General features: G+C 60.9%; 2 protein-coding genes across 6 annotated transcripts; both read right to left on the bottom strand.

Annotated features, from left to right (window-relative positions):
• Nucleotides 1-108: 108 nt before the first annotated feature.
• Nucleotides 109-4,141, bottom strand: TRIP6 (thyroid hormone receptor interactor 6). The gene is made up of 9 exons (XM_027527933.1): nucleotides 3,735-4,141; nucleotides 3,336-3,463; nucleotides 3,120-3,245; nucleotides 2,470-2,856; nucleotides 2,056-2,149; nucleotides 1,779-1,948; nucleotides 897-1,075; nucleotides 514-634; nucleotides 109-379 (listed from the first exon to the last, which is right to left on the bottom strand). Exons 1-9 carry the CDS (start codon nucleotides 3,841-3,843, stop codon nucleotides 248-250), a joined length of 1,446 nt encoding a protein of 481 aa, XP_027383734.1. The 5' UTR covers nucleotides 3,844-4,141; the 3' UTR covers nucleotides 109-247.
• Nucleotides 4,142-4,326: 185 nt separating this feature from the next.
• On the bottom strand, nucleotides 4,327-13,967 carry SLC12A9 (solute carrier family 12 member 9). 5 transcript variants are annotated; one of them, XM_027527925.1, is made up of 14 exons: nucleotides 13,768-13,895; nucleotides 12,792-13,014; nucleotides 12,444-12,578; nucleotides 11,859-11,990; nucleotides 10,921-11,229; nucleotides 9,985-10,092; nucleotides 9,755-9,866; nucleotides 9,067-9,224; nucleotides 8,886-8,968; nucleotides 8,602-8,726; nucleotides 8,256-8,448; nucleotides 7,918-8,092; nucleotides 7,545-7,691; nucleotides 4,327-5,605 (listed from the first exon to the last, which is right to left on the bottom strand). In XM_027527925.1, the coding sequence occupies exons 2-14, from the start codon at nucleotides 12,970-12,972 to the stop codon at nucleotides 4,719-4,721; spliced, it is 2,745 nt and encodes a 914-aa protein (XP_027383726.1). In that variant the 5' UTR covers nucleotides 12,973-13,014; nucleotides 13,768-13,895; the 3' UTR covers nucleotides 4,327-4,718. The 5 variants fall into 5 exon arrangements, with proteins under 5 accessions (XP_027383726.1, XP_027383728.1, XP_027383727.1 ...); XM_027527927.1 differs by lacking the exon at nucleotides 13,768-13,895 and adding an exon at nucleotides 13,590-13,761 and having other exon boundaries at nucleotides 4,719-5,605; XM_027527926.1 differs by lacking the exon at nucleotides 13,768-13,895 and adding an exon at nucleotides 13,120-13,572 and having other exon boundaries at nucleotides 4,719-5,605.
• Nucleotides 13,968-14,407: the final 440 nt, after the last annotated feature.

Here is a 14,407-nt window from a genome sequence, read left to right as displayed (position 1 = left end):
CATGCAACCTGAGGAAGTCACTTCTCAGGTGAAAATGCAGGCCAGTCACCACAACCTGCTTGTGCTGGGTTGATGTGAGAGTATCAGATGAGACAACAGACTTTAAAGTGTTTTGTAAACTCTGGCGGGGTTGTTATTTCGTGACTGAAGGACAAGGAAACAGCATTTGGTGACAAAGTTATAAAGGTAGTTGTCGGGGAGGGTGGTGGATGGGAAGGGAGGGCACAGCAGGTGCTCCTGGGGAGACTCAGCAGTCGGTGGTGACAGTGGCTGAGAGCTCCTGGATCCGCCAGGCACTGCAGGTCTTGCACAAGATGTGCCCATCCAGTGGGTAGCAGCCCTGACACTCACCCTCAGAGGAGAGCAGCAGCCCACACTCCTGTTTAGAAAGAAGCAACAGCTTTCCATCAGGCCCGGACCCCTGAGATCCTTCTCCATCATGCTTTACCACACCCAGTGCCCCGGACCCCAATAACCCTTCCCCTCCCCCCACCGTTGCCCAGGCCCCCCTACCTCACACTTGTAACAGCCAATGTGAAAACTGCGATCCAGAGCTACGATTCGCACGGTCTCCTCCTGACCTGGTTCGGGCATGATGGCCCCACCACATACTGAGCATCTTGGGGCAAACTTCCTGGGGGTGGAAGGGAACCCAGGAGGCTGTCAAGCCCCAGGGTTGGAGGGGACTAACAGTGGATCCCAAAGAAGGCGGGACAAGGCAGGGGATGGGAGAGACCAAAGGGAGGTAAGAGTTTGGGATCTTAGGGAAAGAGAGAAAGAGGCACAGCCAGGGTTGCCAAACAGGAGAGGCTGGTACTCCAATGGGAAGGAGTCATGAGGAAGATGGGAAAGGCCAGCCCAGACATCCTGAGACAGAAGCTGGGGACCCGGCTGACCTGTGGAAGTCCTCAATGCAGTGGATCTGGCTCGTGGCATCCACAGTGAAAGGAATGCCGTCGAGGCCGCGGTGGCACACCACACAGGTGAAGCAGCCCGGGTGGTAGGCCTTCCCCATAGCCCGCAGAATCCGGTCCAGGATGGGCTGGGAGCACGTGGAGCACTTCTCCAGGGTGGCCTGGCAGGAAAGAGGGTAGGAAGGTCGGGGGCTGGGGAGACCCACAGGAGCCCTTACAGGCATCCATCCAGCCCATCCATCTTATTTCTCTATCCACCTGCATGGGATTCAGTGAAAGGTGACCTTGAACAGATCTGAGTACTGACCCCAGCACTGCAGCTTCCTGGACAAGTTATTTAACCTCTCTGAGCTTCATTTTCCTTCAGCAGTAGTAGCTGCTTCACTGGGATATTGTGGGGATTTAGCACATTCCTGTAAATCTAAAATAAATGCCTGGGACTTCACTGGCAGTCCAGTGGTTAAGAATCTGCCCTGCAAGGCAGGGGACATGAATTCCATCCCTGGTCTGGGAAGATCCCATTCGCCTCAGAACAACTAACCCCATGCACCACAACTACTGAGCCTACACTCTAGAGCCCGTAGTCTGCAACAAGAGAAGCCACCGCAATGAAAAGCCCGCGCACCGCAGCTAGAGAAAGCTGGCTGGCAGCAACGAAGTCCCAGCGCAGCCAAAAATAAATAAATGCTTCACACGTATGAGGGAATATCGTCCTTCTCCAGCAGCCAGTGTGGAGCTCCTTCCTTCATTCATCCCTTCTTCTCGTTTATCAGTGTCAGTTCCCCTGCTTCAAGCCCTATTCCTCTAGTTTCCAACTCATTTATTGTAGTTGGATGGAAGCCCTCCCGGCCCCCAACCACTCACCACATAGCAGCTCTCACAATACGCCCTCCTCTCCACGGCGTAGAAATGCTGGCCCCGAAGCTGGGCCCGGCACGTAGAACACACAAAGCAGCCCACGTGGAAGACGCGATCCAGGGCCACAACCCCGGCCCCATCCCCGACCACGTCTTCTCCGCAGCCACCACAGCGGCCTGGGGACGGGGAGGGACAGGGTCAACCCCCTCAAAGGCCGGGAAGCCGGATCCGCTGTCCATCTGACTCTGCAGTCCCACCTCCCTGAGGTCGGGGGTCAGCTCACCGAAGTACTCCCCGCTGGGCGGGTGGTTCATGTCGTGCACCAGCTTCTTGGTCAACCTCTCAAGCTCCTCCTCGGGAGGCTGGCTCAGGGGGACCTGGGAGGTGAGACTCAGGGGTTTGGCCCTACCTCTAGCTCCCAGTGCTGTCACTGAGAGTCCTGAGGGTGACCAGACCATTCTACCCAGAAAGCTTATCACAGAACAAGTCCAAGCCCAGGGGCCGGGGGAGCCCCTCTGGCAGCCAGAGTGTAGATCTAGGCCCCTCCGTTTTTTAGTCCTGACCTGCCCCACATCCACAGGGGATCCAGAGCCCCAACATCCCAGACCTCCAATATTAACACCCCCTCCCCTGCACCCCACCCAGTCAGCATCCAGTTGTCTTTGATGGACCCGAAATCCCAGGGCCCAGGGCTTACCTGGGGCCCATACCCGCCTCCTCTTGCGCCTGCAGGGCCGGAGACCCCCGGGGCCTCCTCCTTAACCCCCGGCCCTGGCTCGCGGTGGCTCCTGTAGCCAGCCCCCCAGACTTCACCTCGGCCTGGGAGAGGAAAGTGGGGGCCCGGGGAGGGCCCGGAGGCCTGAGAGGCCCCCCGCCTGGGAGGGCCGCAGCCTCTCACGGGTCGTGCCACTTTCACTTGCACAGGGAAGGCAGGGCCGGCGGGGGTGCTGGCCGTAGCATAGGAGGCCGGAGTCGGGGCCCCATAGGGGGACCCTGGGAGCGGCGGGGGAGGAAGCGCCCCTCCATTCGGCCTCAAGGGGCCTGACCCTGAGCGGTAGGCTGGGGGCTCAGGGGGCTCGTAAGCCTGGGGAGAAACGCAGAGTGGGAGTGAGCTGGGCCCATTTCCAGGACACCCATCTATAGGAACCCCCCCACCCCTTGGGGCACCCAGGCAAGAACCAGCTTTGACAAGGGCCCAGAGTAAGCATCCCTCACGTGGGGCTTGTGGCCGGGTGCAGGGGGGAGGGGCGGGTTGGGAATGGGGGGATTCAGAGTAGGGACCAGGCTTGGGGGGGGCGGGGTCAAGGATCGGAAGGGGCAGGGGCAGGGGCAGGACAGGGGAGTCACCTGCCGGTCAGGCCGCCGCGGGGCGTGACCTCGACCCCCGTCCAACTCAGCCAGCATGCTGGTCAGGGAGTCTATCTCAGCATCCAGACTTCCCGGGCGCAAGCCCCCCCTGTCTGGGGGGAGGCCCTGGGGAGGGAGCAAAAAGCAGGGAGAAATGCAAATCCCACGGTCTCCCCCCTGGCCCAAATCACCCCATCCCCCAGTGCCTGTGCTCACCTGTGAGTGCTGGGGTGCTCCGTGGCACCCCACCCAGGCCAGCCCCCGGTCCTCCGGTTCCCCAGGGGTCTGGTAACACTGCTCAGATGGGAGGGGGCAAAAATTGACCCGGGGGTGGGGCTGGAGCGCTGGGGTGAGGGAAGAGAGAGCCAAGGTGGGGATGAGGAAGGTCAAGGTGACGACGCCCATGGAGGCCACTCTTCACCCTTGAAGAGGGACTCACGTCTTGAGTCCCTCTTCATCCCCCCCCCACCCCTGGCCCTGCACCTGGGGTCCGAGAATGGGGCTGGGAGGGGAAGGGGCGGCAGGGGCCTGCTCAGTGGGGCGCGGACGGCGCAAGGCAGAGCTGAGAGCGCTGGTGGCCCCGGGGGCCTCTGGGCCTCACTGGGGCTGCCTTACCTGCTCCGTGGGCCAGGGGAGGCCCTGAGGCCCCTCGGGGGAGCGCTCTCCCCTGAGGGGCTCTAGCGGGCTCCGGCTGCTTCGGGGGGAGCCAGGTGGGCCCGGACATGGTCTGGAAAGGGGGACTTCAGACAGCGGGTCGGGCCCCACGGAGCCCCAGGGCTCTGACTTGGATCCCTTCTTCTGTCCCACACCTTGCTTGGGACTCCAGGAAAGAAACTTTTTCTGGTTTTTTTTTTTCCCCTTCCTCCCTAATTTTGGGGATGGCCACGCCCCCGGTGACATCATCGCATTCCTGGGGGAGGGTCACGTGGCCCCCTAGGCCCTAAACTGCCGTCCCTCCCCGAGTCGGGCCCCCTCCTGCGAGCAGGGAGCGCTTTCCTCCAGAGCCCCGAGTCGGCGGGCTGCCGGCAGCCTGCATCTCCACCAGCACGCCCCCACCCCCAGGCCGGCGCCCGGGTCCCACACGTGGCCATCTCCCTGCTGAGAGTCTCTCCAGCGCTCCTCTGTCCCCATCCCCCATACAGATTTCTCCCTCTTTCCATCCATCCCACGTACCACCCCCCTCCTTCCAGAAATGCTCAGCCGGCACTTAGTGTTTTGATCTTTTATTCACGTTGAGCAGTTAGAAAAATAAAACAGAACAAAAACATCACAACCTCAGGGGTCCAGGGGGGTCTGTTGGGGCGGGGGAGACTGAGGTAGCCTAGAGTCACAAGTGGAGACCCAGCCCCCGTCAAGGCACGGGTGAAGGCAGGGAGGCCCGCAGGGAGGGCCGTGGACTCCTTCCCCGGGAAGGTGGTGGGGACAGCTGCCCTGCGTTAGTAACTGTACCCGAGGCTAGGAGACCAGGATGCCCTAGTACGACGTCCACCAGGGGCCGAGTCCCACGTGCGAGGCTGGCAAGCGGCAGCCCTTCCCCTTCTCACCCTACACTCAAGGTGGGCCACAGGACCTGGACACTCTCTCTGCTTGGCGTGGGCATCAGAGATCAGTGCAAGTGACAGGGGTGACGCCGTGAATGAGCAGCGTGGGGCCCAGATCGCGGCTCAGAATTTCCAGGAGCCCCAGGTAGCGCAGGTAGCGGGCAGAATCAGCAGGCGGCCGCGGCAGGTACAAGAAGGTGAGGGCGGTGGCGGGCCCCACCTCGCCATCCCCTTCCTCAGGCCCACCAGGCCCTCCTCTACCACGCCCCTGCTGGGCCCGAACCAGGGCGTTGGCGCTGCATGCCAGGGCCTCTGCCTCAGCGTCTCCCCGCCTGCCGTTCACAAAGTCCCCTTCCTCCTCCTCCTCCGGCTCCTCGGAGGCAGCCCCCTCGCCCCACACCACCTCCCGCACCTCGGCCCGGATCCTCAACTGGCTCAGCAGTGCCCGCAGCCGCCCCTCGGCTGCCCCCGGGGCCTCCCGAGGCCCCAAGCACAAGAAGATCCGGAGGCGGGCACTGTGCCAGGCAGGCACCATGCCCAAGATGGTCGCCATCTGCAGCAGGAAGAGGCCGCACACGTCCACGTAGCCGGGCCCGCCCCGCGGCCGCAGCAGGTTGAGGGGCCACACGTCCACGTGGTGCGGCTGGGAGGTGCCCCCAGACCCCCGGCTCAGCCGCTCGGGGGGCAGGGCCCCACAGGCCCGGGCCAGGACCACGTTCTTGTTCATCTTCAGGGCGTCTGCCACGGTAGCCACGTAGTCCTGGGGACTGAGAGCCCGGGGGCTCCCAGGAGCCCGGGGTGGAGGGAACAGGGTGCTCAGGGCCGGGGCCCCAGCCTCTTGGGTGCCATCCGCAGGCTCAGAGAAAGCCGGGTCAGTCAGGAAGTGATCCTGGGGTGCAGCATCATCATAGAAACCCAGGACCAGCGTGTTGGGCTTCATGCCACCTGGGGGGCAGAGAGGTAAGGGGGAAGGAACCCAGGGGAGTTAGACGGGTGGGCTGAGCTCACAGCGCACCAACGGGCACCCACTCCCACGCTGACAGTGCCGTGTGTCAGCCATCAGGCATGACGTGTGCACTGTGCTTGGCCTCTTAAGGCCACATTACGCACATTTGCATAATGACTTTCCGTGTTCCCAAACACTTTCACATGCGTTGATTTATCTCCGTGACTAATCTCCCCCACCTAAATCGGCAAAGTGCGCCCTAAAGCTTGCTTTAACTAAGGAGCACTTCCGGTCCATGGCAGTAGGATGCATCCATTCCGGGCTTCAAGCCGCACACCTTTTCATGATAGGAGGTAAGCCTGACTCCACTGGCAGATGGGACCCCCCGATTAACCAAGCTCATGGGCTCGACTCCCAGGGAGATAACGCTTAGACCCTGCTTGCGGAGGATGAAAGCTCAGGACAGGGGGGCTGCACAATCCGTTTCTAGGACTGCAGAGTCCTAATGATGGCCTGTCCAAAGCACGGCCCCCAGTGAGCTTACCACCTGGACACTGACCGGGGGCCCCATCCTGTTGAAAGCACTTCATATTTTTAACTCATCAGAGCCCTGAAGCAACACTATGAGGTAGAGAGGATTACTCACCCTCTCTTACAGATAAGGAACCTGAGACCCAGAGTGGTGAAGTCGCTAGCCCAAAGGCTCATGGCTGGTAGACTCTGGGGCCAGCAGTGACCATGATGTCTTGGGCACCAGAGCCCGTTCTCTTAGCCACTAAGTGGGGGGTGGCCAACCACAAAGCCCCCAGTCCCTGCTGACAGCTCCTGGGCTTTAGCGTCTGAACAACCAATATGGAATGGGATCGTTTCCCCTGTGGCAGGGTTGGGTTTACAAGAAGACTCAGACCTCTTCTAAGACCCATTCTCAAGGGGCAAATGGTTTACTCAGAATCTATCAGTAAGTCAAATTCTCCTTGCTGGGGAACTGACTGCTTAAAGAAAACCTTTCCCTTTTTATGTGAGTTATTTTCAGCGGGATGAACTGCATGAAAGGTGTGGTCTCTAGGTCCGGCCTCCCCCACAAAAGATGGGACTGGAGGAGATGCTGCAGGGTCTATCTGATACTATCTGATAAGGCTTGCTAACACCCCTAGAACTCCTTACCAGGTGGGAACTCCAACCAATCTTGCAAATTAAACTAGTCCCACCCCATTCTGAGCATTTTCCAGGGTTCTCATTGAAACCAACCAAACGAGCAGGGCAATGTCCAACAGCTGAACTTTAGCCAGACTATAACGGGGCAGGAAGCATGCACTCAGGGAGGGCGCAAACGTTAATCCTGAGACAGAAAGGAGGAGGCGGCTCATCAGGGGTTTGGAGGAAGGTGGGGTGCTGGGCCAGAGGACACGGTCACAAAGCCAGGAACATTCCACTCCATCCGAGAGCATCCGCCACTCCCCTGCCACCCTTGGCTCTTTATAGTGTCTGGGGGCCTCGTTAGTTACATCACTTCCCCCTTCTCTGCTCAAGTCTCAGCTGAGATACTATCTCATCACAAAACCTTGTCCACCACATCAGTGACCACGGTCTTCCTCTTTCTGAACTCCAGTGGTTAGAAAGCATCTGCCCTGGATTTTGATGGGGGCAACACCTAGCATCAAATCCTTCTCCCGCTGTGCCCAGGAAAACAACATGCTCTTCAGAGCCTGTGCTCCAATCATGGGTCAGAAAGAAACCAAAAAAGCCATGTCCTTCCATCTCTAGTCCTAAGGCAGCTCCTCAGAGACCTCCTCACACACTGTCTTTTAATTTTGAGAATCAAGTCCTGTCTGCACGAGACGGTGGGTTCCTTTCGGAGTCTGCAATCTGTGGTTTACTCTTGGCGGGGAGGGGAGCAGAGACTGAGAGGGGCCACAGAGGGGGCCGAGGGCAGCTCACCAAGACCGGAGATCCGCAGCAAGTGCTGAGCTCCCTGGCGCACGGAGGGTGAGAGGGTGAGATCCACAAAGGCCTTCACTTGGGCCCGGTCCACCAGGCTCAGCCATGCCCCGTACTGCGGCTGCACAGGATCCGAGGGCAGAGAGTCTGCAGAGAAGGCAGGCAGACACATGCGGGCCAGACTCGTGTACTTTCTCCTCAAGTCCAGATCCCACATGGGCAGAAAAGAAGGGTCTGGGCAGGGACGTGGCTGGTAGGAAGGGCCATCTGGGAAGACTGCAAGAGGTCTCGGGACACCAAGAACACGAAGAGCGTCTGGGAACCAGAGGGAGAGAGAGATGTGGGGGGGTGGTACGAGTGGAGGGCAACTGACCGAGGTCTCCCAGGGTGACATGGCCCAGCACGTAGAGACCCCCTTTCTTGAGCTGGTTGGCCAATCGCAGCAGAGGCAGGGCGCCCCGGGGGTTCCCCACCAGAAGCAGCAGCTGCGGCCGCCAGAACTTCACGTGGTCCTTCCGGACGTCCAGCCGGAGCAGGTACTTCCGCACCTGGGGTCAAGGGGAGGTGGGGGGAGGAAGGGCTCTGGCAGATGGCCCTCATCCATCACCTGGGATGGGAATCAACCCGAGGTCTCCCCGGAGCAGGGGTGTTCCCAACCCGCCTCTTCCCTCCCCCAACCGGCCCTGCGCTCCCCCTGCCAGCTCCCTGGACCTGGTGGAAAAGCAGGGCCTGGCTGACGTAGCCCCAGCTGCTGGGCCCTCCTCGAGCCGTGAGCAGGGCAGAAAGCAGGCCCATGAGGAGCAGGGAGCCGCCGGCGGCCCCGGGGCTGATGAGGAACATCATGAGCAGGCAGGAGGCCACCCCCAGCAAGCAGGTGTGCCAGGAGAAGAGGTTGAAGGTGGGGCTGAGGGCCGACAGAGAAAGAAGAGCGCTCGAGACAGCCCAAAATCACATCATCACCTCCGCTCCCGCCCAAAATCTCGCACTTGGTCCCAGGCCTTTCCACCGTTGTTACTCCCACCCTTCCTCTGGGGACACAGGCGGCTCCTTCTCTCACCGGAAGTTGGGGGCAGAGGCCCACTCCAGGCTCAGGCAGGACAAGTCCACGGCAGCGTAGGCCACCAAGTAGAAGACGGTGACCACGGCGGCCAGCGTGTTCAGCTTTCCGGCCAGGAGCACCAGCTGGACGAGGACCAAAAGGCTGGGCGCTCGTTCCCACCCCCATCAAAGGCCAGCACATCCTGCCTCCTCGGGTACGTCTGCCCGCGTGCATGCCCAACAACTCCCAGGAGTGTAACCGGAGGGGCTGAGGGCGAGGGCAGCTCGAGGAGACAGGCTTACCTGCACGAGGCCCCAGGAATACAGCACAGCCCCCCAGGGGTTCCCCCCTCGGGATACCACCTTGGCCGGCGCCAGGATCACTCCTGTGCAAACAGAAAGGCGGGAGGCAGAAAAGTGAGCCTGGGGCGAGCAAGGGACAGAGACAGGCGCGGGAAGGTGCAACCAGGCAGGGGAAACCCACCGAAGAGGTCATCCTGGGCCAGGGCATGGAGGATGCGGGAGGCGCCAATGAGGGAGCTCATGGAGGCGGAGAGTGACGTGGCGTAGATCCCGACCAGCACCAGCGGGGGCCACAGGCTGATGGCTCGGAAGAAGCCATAGTCCTCCTGCAGCAGCACCCTACAGGCACGGAGAGGAGGAGGAGGCCGGAAATCAAGGTGTGTCCACCCCCAGGGACCTGGTGAGAACAGTGCTCTCAACACTGGGCGGGTTCAGCGCTGGGTGTTCTGGACTGACCCCAGCCCTGACCTCAAGAATCATACTGATAGACGGAGTGGGCCTGGGGGTCAGACTGGGCGTTCTACTGGTTGTCATTGGGCTGCTGTGGATTTCATCACAGGGTGGACGTTCCCAAAGGCATAGGCACAAGAGGCCACATATTCATAGAGCCACGAATTGACTGGCAAGCCCCACCCCCAGGCCACGTGCTGACAGCAGCACCAGGCAGGAAGCAAATGCTGGCTTCCGGTGGGTCCTTACCATGGCGCCAGCCCTCCCCATTTCAGGCATCAGCTCCGACTCACTGCCCAGTTTCCACACGCCTCAACCATGTAGGCATCTCCCACCCCCACTCCCAGCCAGCGCTTCATTTGGTGAACCAGGTGTGACAACTCCGTTCCCACACCCCACTCCACCCCGTGCCCAGGCACCTGTCACACGTGAAGCTGGAGAGGAAGAAAAGCAGGATGTAGATGAAGAAAGTATAGGCAACAGCAACAATCGTGCCCAGAGGAATGGCCCGGCTGGGGTCTTTCAGCTCCCCTGGAGGGAAGGGAGCAGAGGGGGAGGGTCCTCCACCAGCCCCCACATCCCTGAGCCCCCACAGCACCTTGGAGGGGCACCAGGTGGCAAGGCAGCCCCCTCCCCCAGGGACGCTCACCTGACATGTTGGCCCCAGCCATGATGCCCGTGCAGCCGTTAAAAAGAACAGCAAAGACGCTGGCAAAGGTCATCATGGCCCCCGTGGTGTAGTCCTTGGCGTAGCCGGCTGAGGAGGAGGGATCATTCCCAGGGACGAAAGGGTGTCAGCATCCCTCCTAGGGATCCAGGCGTTTTGGCCCCGCCTCCCTCCCCTCCTATTCTAAAACACACCCCTTGCCTCCCCACCACCCTGACCAGCTCGCCAAGACCCCAGCTCTGACCCCCGTCTCTGGCCTGGGCTCAACTGACTTCATCTCCTCCTTCTCCCCCATGCACCTCTGTTCTTCCCTCCACACCTTCATCCACGCTCTTTCCTAGCTGCCTTCCCTCGCCCTCCTATCTGAGTTTTCCAACCCCTGGGATTTCCCTGCTGGTCCAGTGGCTAGGACTCCAAGCTCCCAATACAGGGAGCCTGGATTCAATCCTTGGTCAAGGAACTAGATCTCACATGCCACAAGTAAGACCCAGCACAGCAAAACAAACAACAATCAATTTCCCAGCCCCATTCAGGCCACTTCTAGCTCTACCAGCTTTCCCGACCCCCTCCCCACCCAGCTCATACCCAGGTCTCCCTCCTCTGGACTCCTCTATGATTCTTATCTCCTTAAATCATACCCCATCCTAATATGCAATTTGTTTCCTGAATGTACATCTTATCTCTCTGATTAAACAAGTTCCTCTAAGGCAGAGACTGTCTCGTGGTCATTCTTGCTGGGCCAAACACAAAGCGGCCAACAGGTGCCCAACAGATTCTAATCAACCTGCCCTGCTCCAGGTCCAGTCTCTCACCACTGATGATCTCTGACATCTGTTCTCATCCAGAGATTCCAAGCCACCCCCACCACGGGCTCACCCCTCGCCCAGAGAACCCCCAGCACCCCCGCACCCAGCTCACCATCCAGATTAGCCTTCAGGGTGCTGCTGTTGAAGCCAGTGAAGTGGCCGACCTGGGGCGGCAGGGAGGAGCCATTGGGGCCAGGCCGAGGGGCCAACGGGATGTCCCTGGGCCCCACAGCCACAAAGCTGACCAGCACGGAGGCCAGGGAACCAGAGACCAGCAGGAATGTGAGGAAGGAGGCCCGGGCATAGAGGCCGGCCCCCAGGGTACAGACCCCGCCCACCAGGCCCAGCAGCAGGGAACCATAGAGCAGGCTCCAGCCGTAGCCCTGGGGCAGGACCCGGAGGCCACTGGACCCTGAGGCATCTGCAGAGAGGAAAGAACAGTTAGATGGCCACGCCTCCAAGGAGGGACCCCAGTCATGACTCAGAGCAGGCAGAGACCCCATCTTTGGCCCACTTGTCCTCAGAAAGGCCATCTTTCCCACTCCCCCACCCAGCTGGACTCCCCCTGGTGGCTCAGACGGTAACGAATCCACCTGTAATGCAAGAGACCCAAGTTCAATCCCTGGGTCAGGAAGATCCCCTGGGGAGGGCATGGCAACCCTCTCTAGAATTCTTGCCTGGAGAATCCCCATGGACAGAGGAACCTGGCAGCTACAGTCCACGGGGTCGCAAAGAGTCAGACATGACTGAGAGACTAACACTTCACCCAACTGCATTCCAGCATCCTAGCCCTCCATGGGGGTACCAGCAATCTTGCTTTGTCAATTTTCAGAGTGTCACCCTGCCCTCCCCCACCCCCACCCCCGACTAGATGGTGAGCTCCTCGTGGGCCAGGACATTCTCTAGGATGTCTGCACGAGGCTGGGCACACAGCAGGCACTCAAGAAAGTGCGTCTGTTCCAGGAGAGGGCTTCTCCCCCTGCTGTGATCCCAGAATCCCTGACCCTGCAAATCCTCGGGGCCACCCAGACCAGAGTGGGGTGCACAGACCAGCCCCGAAGACGTCAAGTATGGCCTCCACCAGCCCCAGCAGGGAGACGGCGCAGCCACAGACGTTAGCCAGGTAGAACATCAGGCCGATGCTGCCGCCAACCTCAGGCCCCAGAGTCCGACTGATCATGACTGAAAGTGGAAGTAGTGGGTGAGTGTTAAGGGAAAAGAAACTGAATCGGAATGGGAGGCAGGGCCCAGGCACAAAGCACCGTGCAGCTGGCCCTCCAGGCCTTGTCTCCCTGAACACACGGGACTGTTCCCAGAGGTGGTATGTCCCAGTGCGGCCACTCCCAAGCCACGTGGCTTTGTCCAAGTCACTAGCACTCTTGAATGTCCTTGCTCATAAGATGAAGACTATCTGACAGGACTGTTAGAACCAAAATGGCAGCCACGGAGACACCTGGTGGACTCGACAATGGTGGCTCTACCGTGTAAGGCCACGCTGGTGACCTTCTCCATACCAACCTGTCCACTGGATGTTCATTAGAACTGGCCTGCCCTCCAGGAGACGCAGGGAGGGGCCCTCTCCTCCCTCCACAAGACAGAAGAGCCCAGACCACCGTCCACCCAGGTTGAGGATACAGTAGGCTCCGCCCCCTCGCACAGCTCCGTTGGTGGCGATGGCACAGACGGAGAGCACGGTGAGGGCCAGGATGACGTAGGCAACCAGGAGCATGGCCAAAGCCTGAAGCAGACCAGCATGACCCACCACAAACCCTGGGACAGGAGTGGCAAAGCAGGTCAGACGGCGGTTCACCCCTCCTGCCCCTCCCATCCCTCCCACCCTGAGGTCATCAGTTACCTCAGGGCAGAGCTAAGCCCAAGGCCACTGGGGGACCCTCCCCCAAGCCCTTCATTCACCAGCTTCTCCCAGGGCCCTTCCCCAACCTCATTCCAGTCCCACCCTTGAGCAAACCAGCGCCAACTCACCAATCCTCAAGAAAACCACTATACTGAACATGGACAGGACTGTGGGCACCACCACACCCAGGAAGGTGGAGAGTTTCCGGGCCGGTGCCCCTCCAGGACCTCCGGCCCCATTGGCAGGGAAGGAAACCCCCTCCTCCCCCAGGAGCCGGTAGGCCAGCAGAGGAGAGTTCTCACTGGCCATGGTCAAGAGCGGGCAGAGGAAGCCACCAACGGGTTACAAGGCCTGCAAAGAGTTTGCTGAGTGGAAGCAGCTCTGTGGAGACCCCACAAAACACCTCTAATCAAACACCCAGAAACTTCCTCCAAAAGGAAACACACACACACTCACATTCACGCTCACCAGCAACTCCAAGAGTTAATGGGGGTGGGGGGCAGGCTGATCCTGGCCACTGCCCCACCAATGGTAGGCTCCAAGTCTCAGGACTGGGTAGGAAGGCCCCTCCCAGCTCCTGGGGCCACCCCTTCCCCATATCCCTGAGAGGAGGGATGGCAGCGGCTCTGGAAAGGTGCAAAGATCTTCCACCTTCTTAACTAGCAGCACAAGAGGAAGCAAATCCCTCAAAGGGGAAGTGAGTTATGGACAGGAGGCCCTCCTGACCCGTTCCTCCGGGGTCCTGGCCGCCCCCCAAGATCCTCCATGCAATCACCTCATCCCCGGGCAATAGGAAACTTCTCAATCTTCCAAAGCCCCGCCCTCCATCAACCCTCTTCCCTCAGCCCATCTCAGACAGCCTCCTCTCTCTTTAACCTCACCAGATTCCTCCCACCTACACAAGGCATCCCCCAAACTCTACCGACCCCGCCACTCCCCGACGACCAAAACAAAAACATCATCGGCCGGCCACACGAGGTGGTCCTCTTTCCTGCACCGGTTCCTTCCCACTTTCTCCCCGGGGCGGGTTGGAGCGGGCCGAGATTCGCTTCTCCCCGGCCAGGCGCACCCTCACAGCCCGGGTGTGGCAGCGCGCTCACTCACCCACTGGAGGACGCAGCCGCTCGGGGGTGATCCCCGAGAGCGGGAGGGGTCTGCTACTGGCTGAGGGGGCGCGGGTGCCGGAAAAGACAGCTGCGGCTACCGGGATGCCAGGCCTGGAGCCTGCCCCCGACCAGCACACACGCGCCCCATTGGTCCCCGAGCCCGGCCCCGCCCCGTGGGCGCGCCCGGTGGAAGCCCCGCCCCAGTGGGCTCACGCTAGCAGCGCGGCTCCCCGCCCCACGTGCGAACTGGGTGCTGCCAGGGGTCGCCTCTCAGACGCACGTCTCCGGCACGGTGTTGGCCATAGCTCCCACTGCACCCATCACCCTGGTGCAAACGAGCGCCCACCGCGTGGGCGGGACCCCACTCGGAGCTGGGCGGTGACGCCGCTGAAAGGGGCGTGTCCTGACGGCGGAAGGCCTCCGGCAGGTGGGGGGGCCACGACACCTGGCCCAGGTGCGCCGCTAGGAAGGCGGGGCCCTGTCGGCCTACGCCTTAAGGGGTCCGCCTCTTCCAGCCTCCGGGATCCCCGTCCAGTGCACCGGGTTCCAGCCCCAGCCCTCACCCCTGCGGCGCCTTCCCCTAGCGCCGGGTCCAGCCCACCGGCTGCTCTCCTCGCTTCCACCACCTGAGGGCGCCA

This window comes from Bos indicus x Bos taurus, chromosome 25 (assembly GCF_003369695.1).
Source record: "Bos indicus x Bos taurus breed Angus x Brahman F1 hybrid chromosome 25, Bos_hybrid_MaternalHap_v2.0, whole genome shotgun sequence".
In the NCBI taxonomy this organism is placed as follows: domain Eukaryota; kingdom Metazoa; phylum Chordata; class Mammalia; order Artiodactyla; family Bovidae; genus Bos; species Bos indicus x Bos taurus.
The sequence above is the reverse complement of the archived record's forward strand: the minus strand, read 5'-3'. Positions and strand labels throughout refer to the sequence as shown.

Bases quoted from the DNA above. Each gene is read 5' to 3' on its own strand.
- TRIP6 (XM_027527933.1), bottom strand. From the start codon at position 3,843: ATGTCCGGGCCCACCTGGCTCCCCCCGAAGCAGCCGGAGCCCGCTAGA. The intron at 3,246-3,335 runs GTGAGCACAGGC...CTCCCTCCCCAG, and splicing joins GAGCACCCCAGCACTCACAG to GGCCTCCCCCCAGACAGGGG. The intron at 1,949-2,055 runs GTGAGCTGACCC...CCCCGTCCCCAG, and splicing joins GCCCAGCGGGGAGTACTTCG to GCCGCTGTGGTGGCTGCGGA.
- SLC12A9 (XM_027527925.1), bottom strand. From the start codon at position 12,972: ATGGCCAGTGAGAACTCTCCTCTGCTGGCCTACCGGCTCCTGGGGGAG. The intron at 12,579-12,791 runs GTGAGTTGGCGC...CTCCTGTCCCAG, and splicing joins AGTGGTTTTCTTGAGGATTG to GGTTTGTGGTGGGTCATGCT. The intron at 5,606-7,544 runs GTGAGCTGCCCT...TCTGCCCCCCAG, and splicing joins GCTGCGGATCTCCGGTCTTG to GTGGCATGAAGCCCAACACG.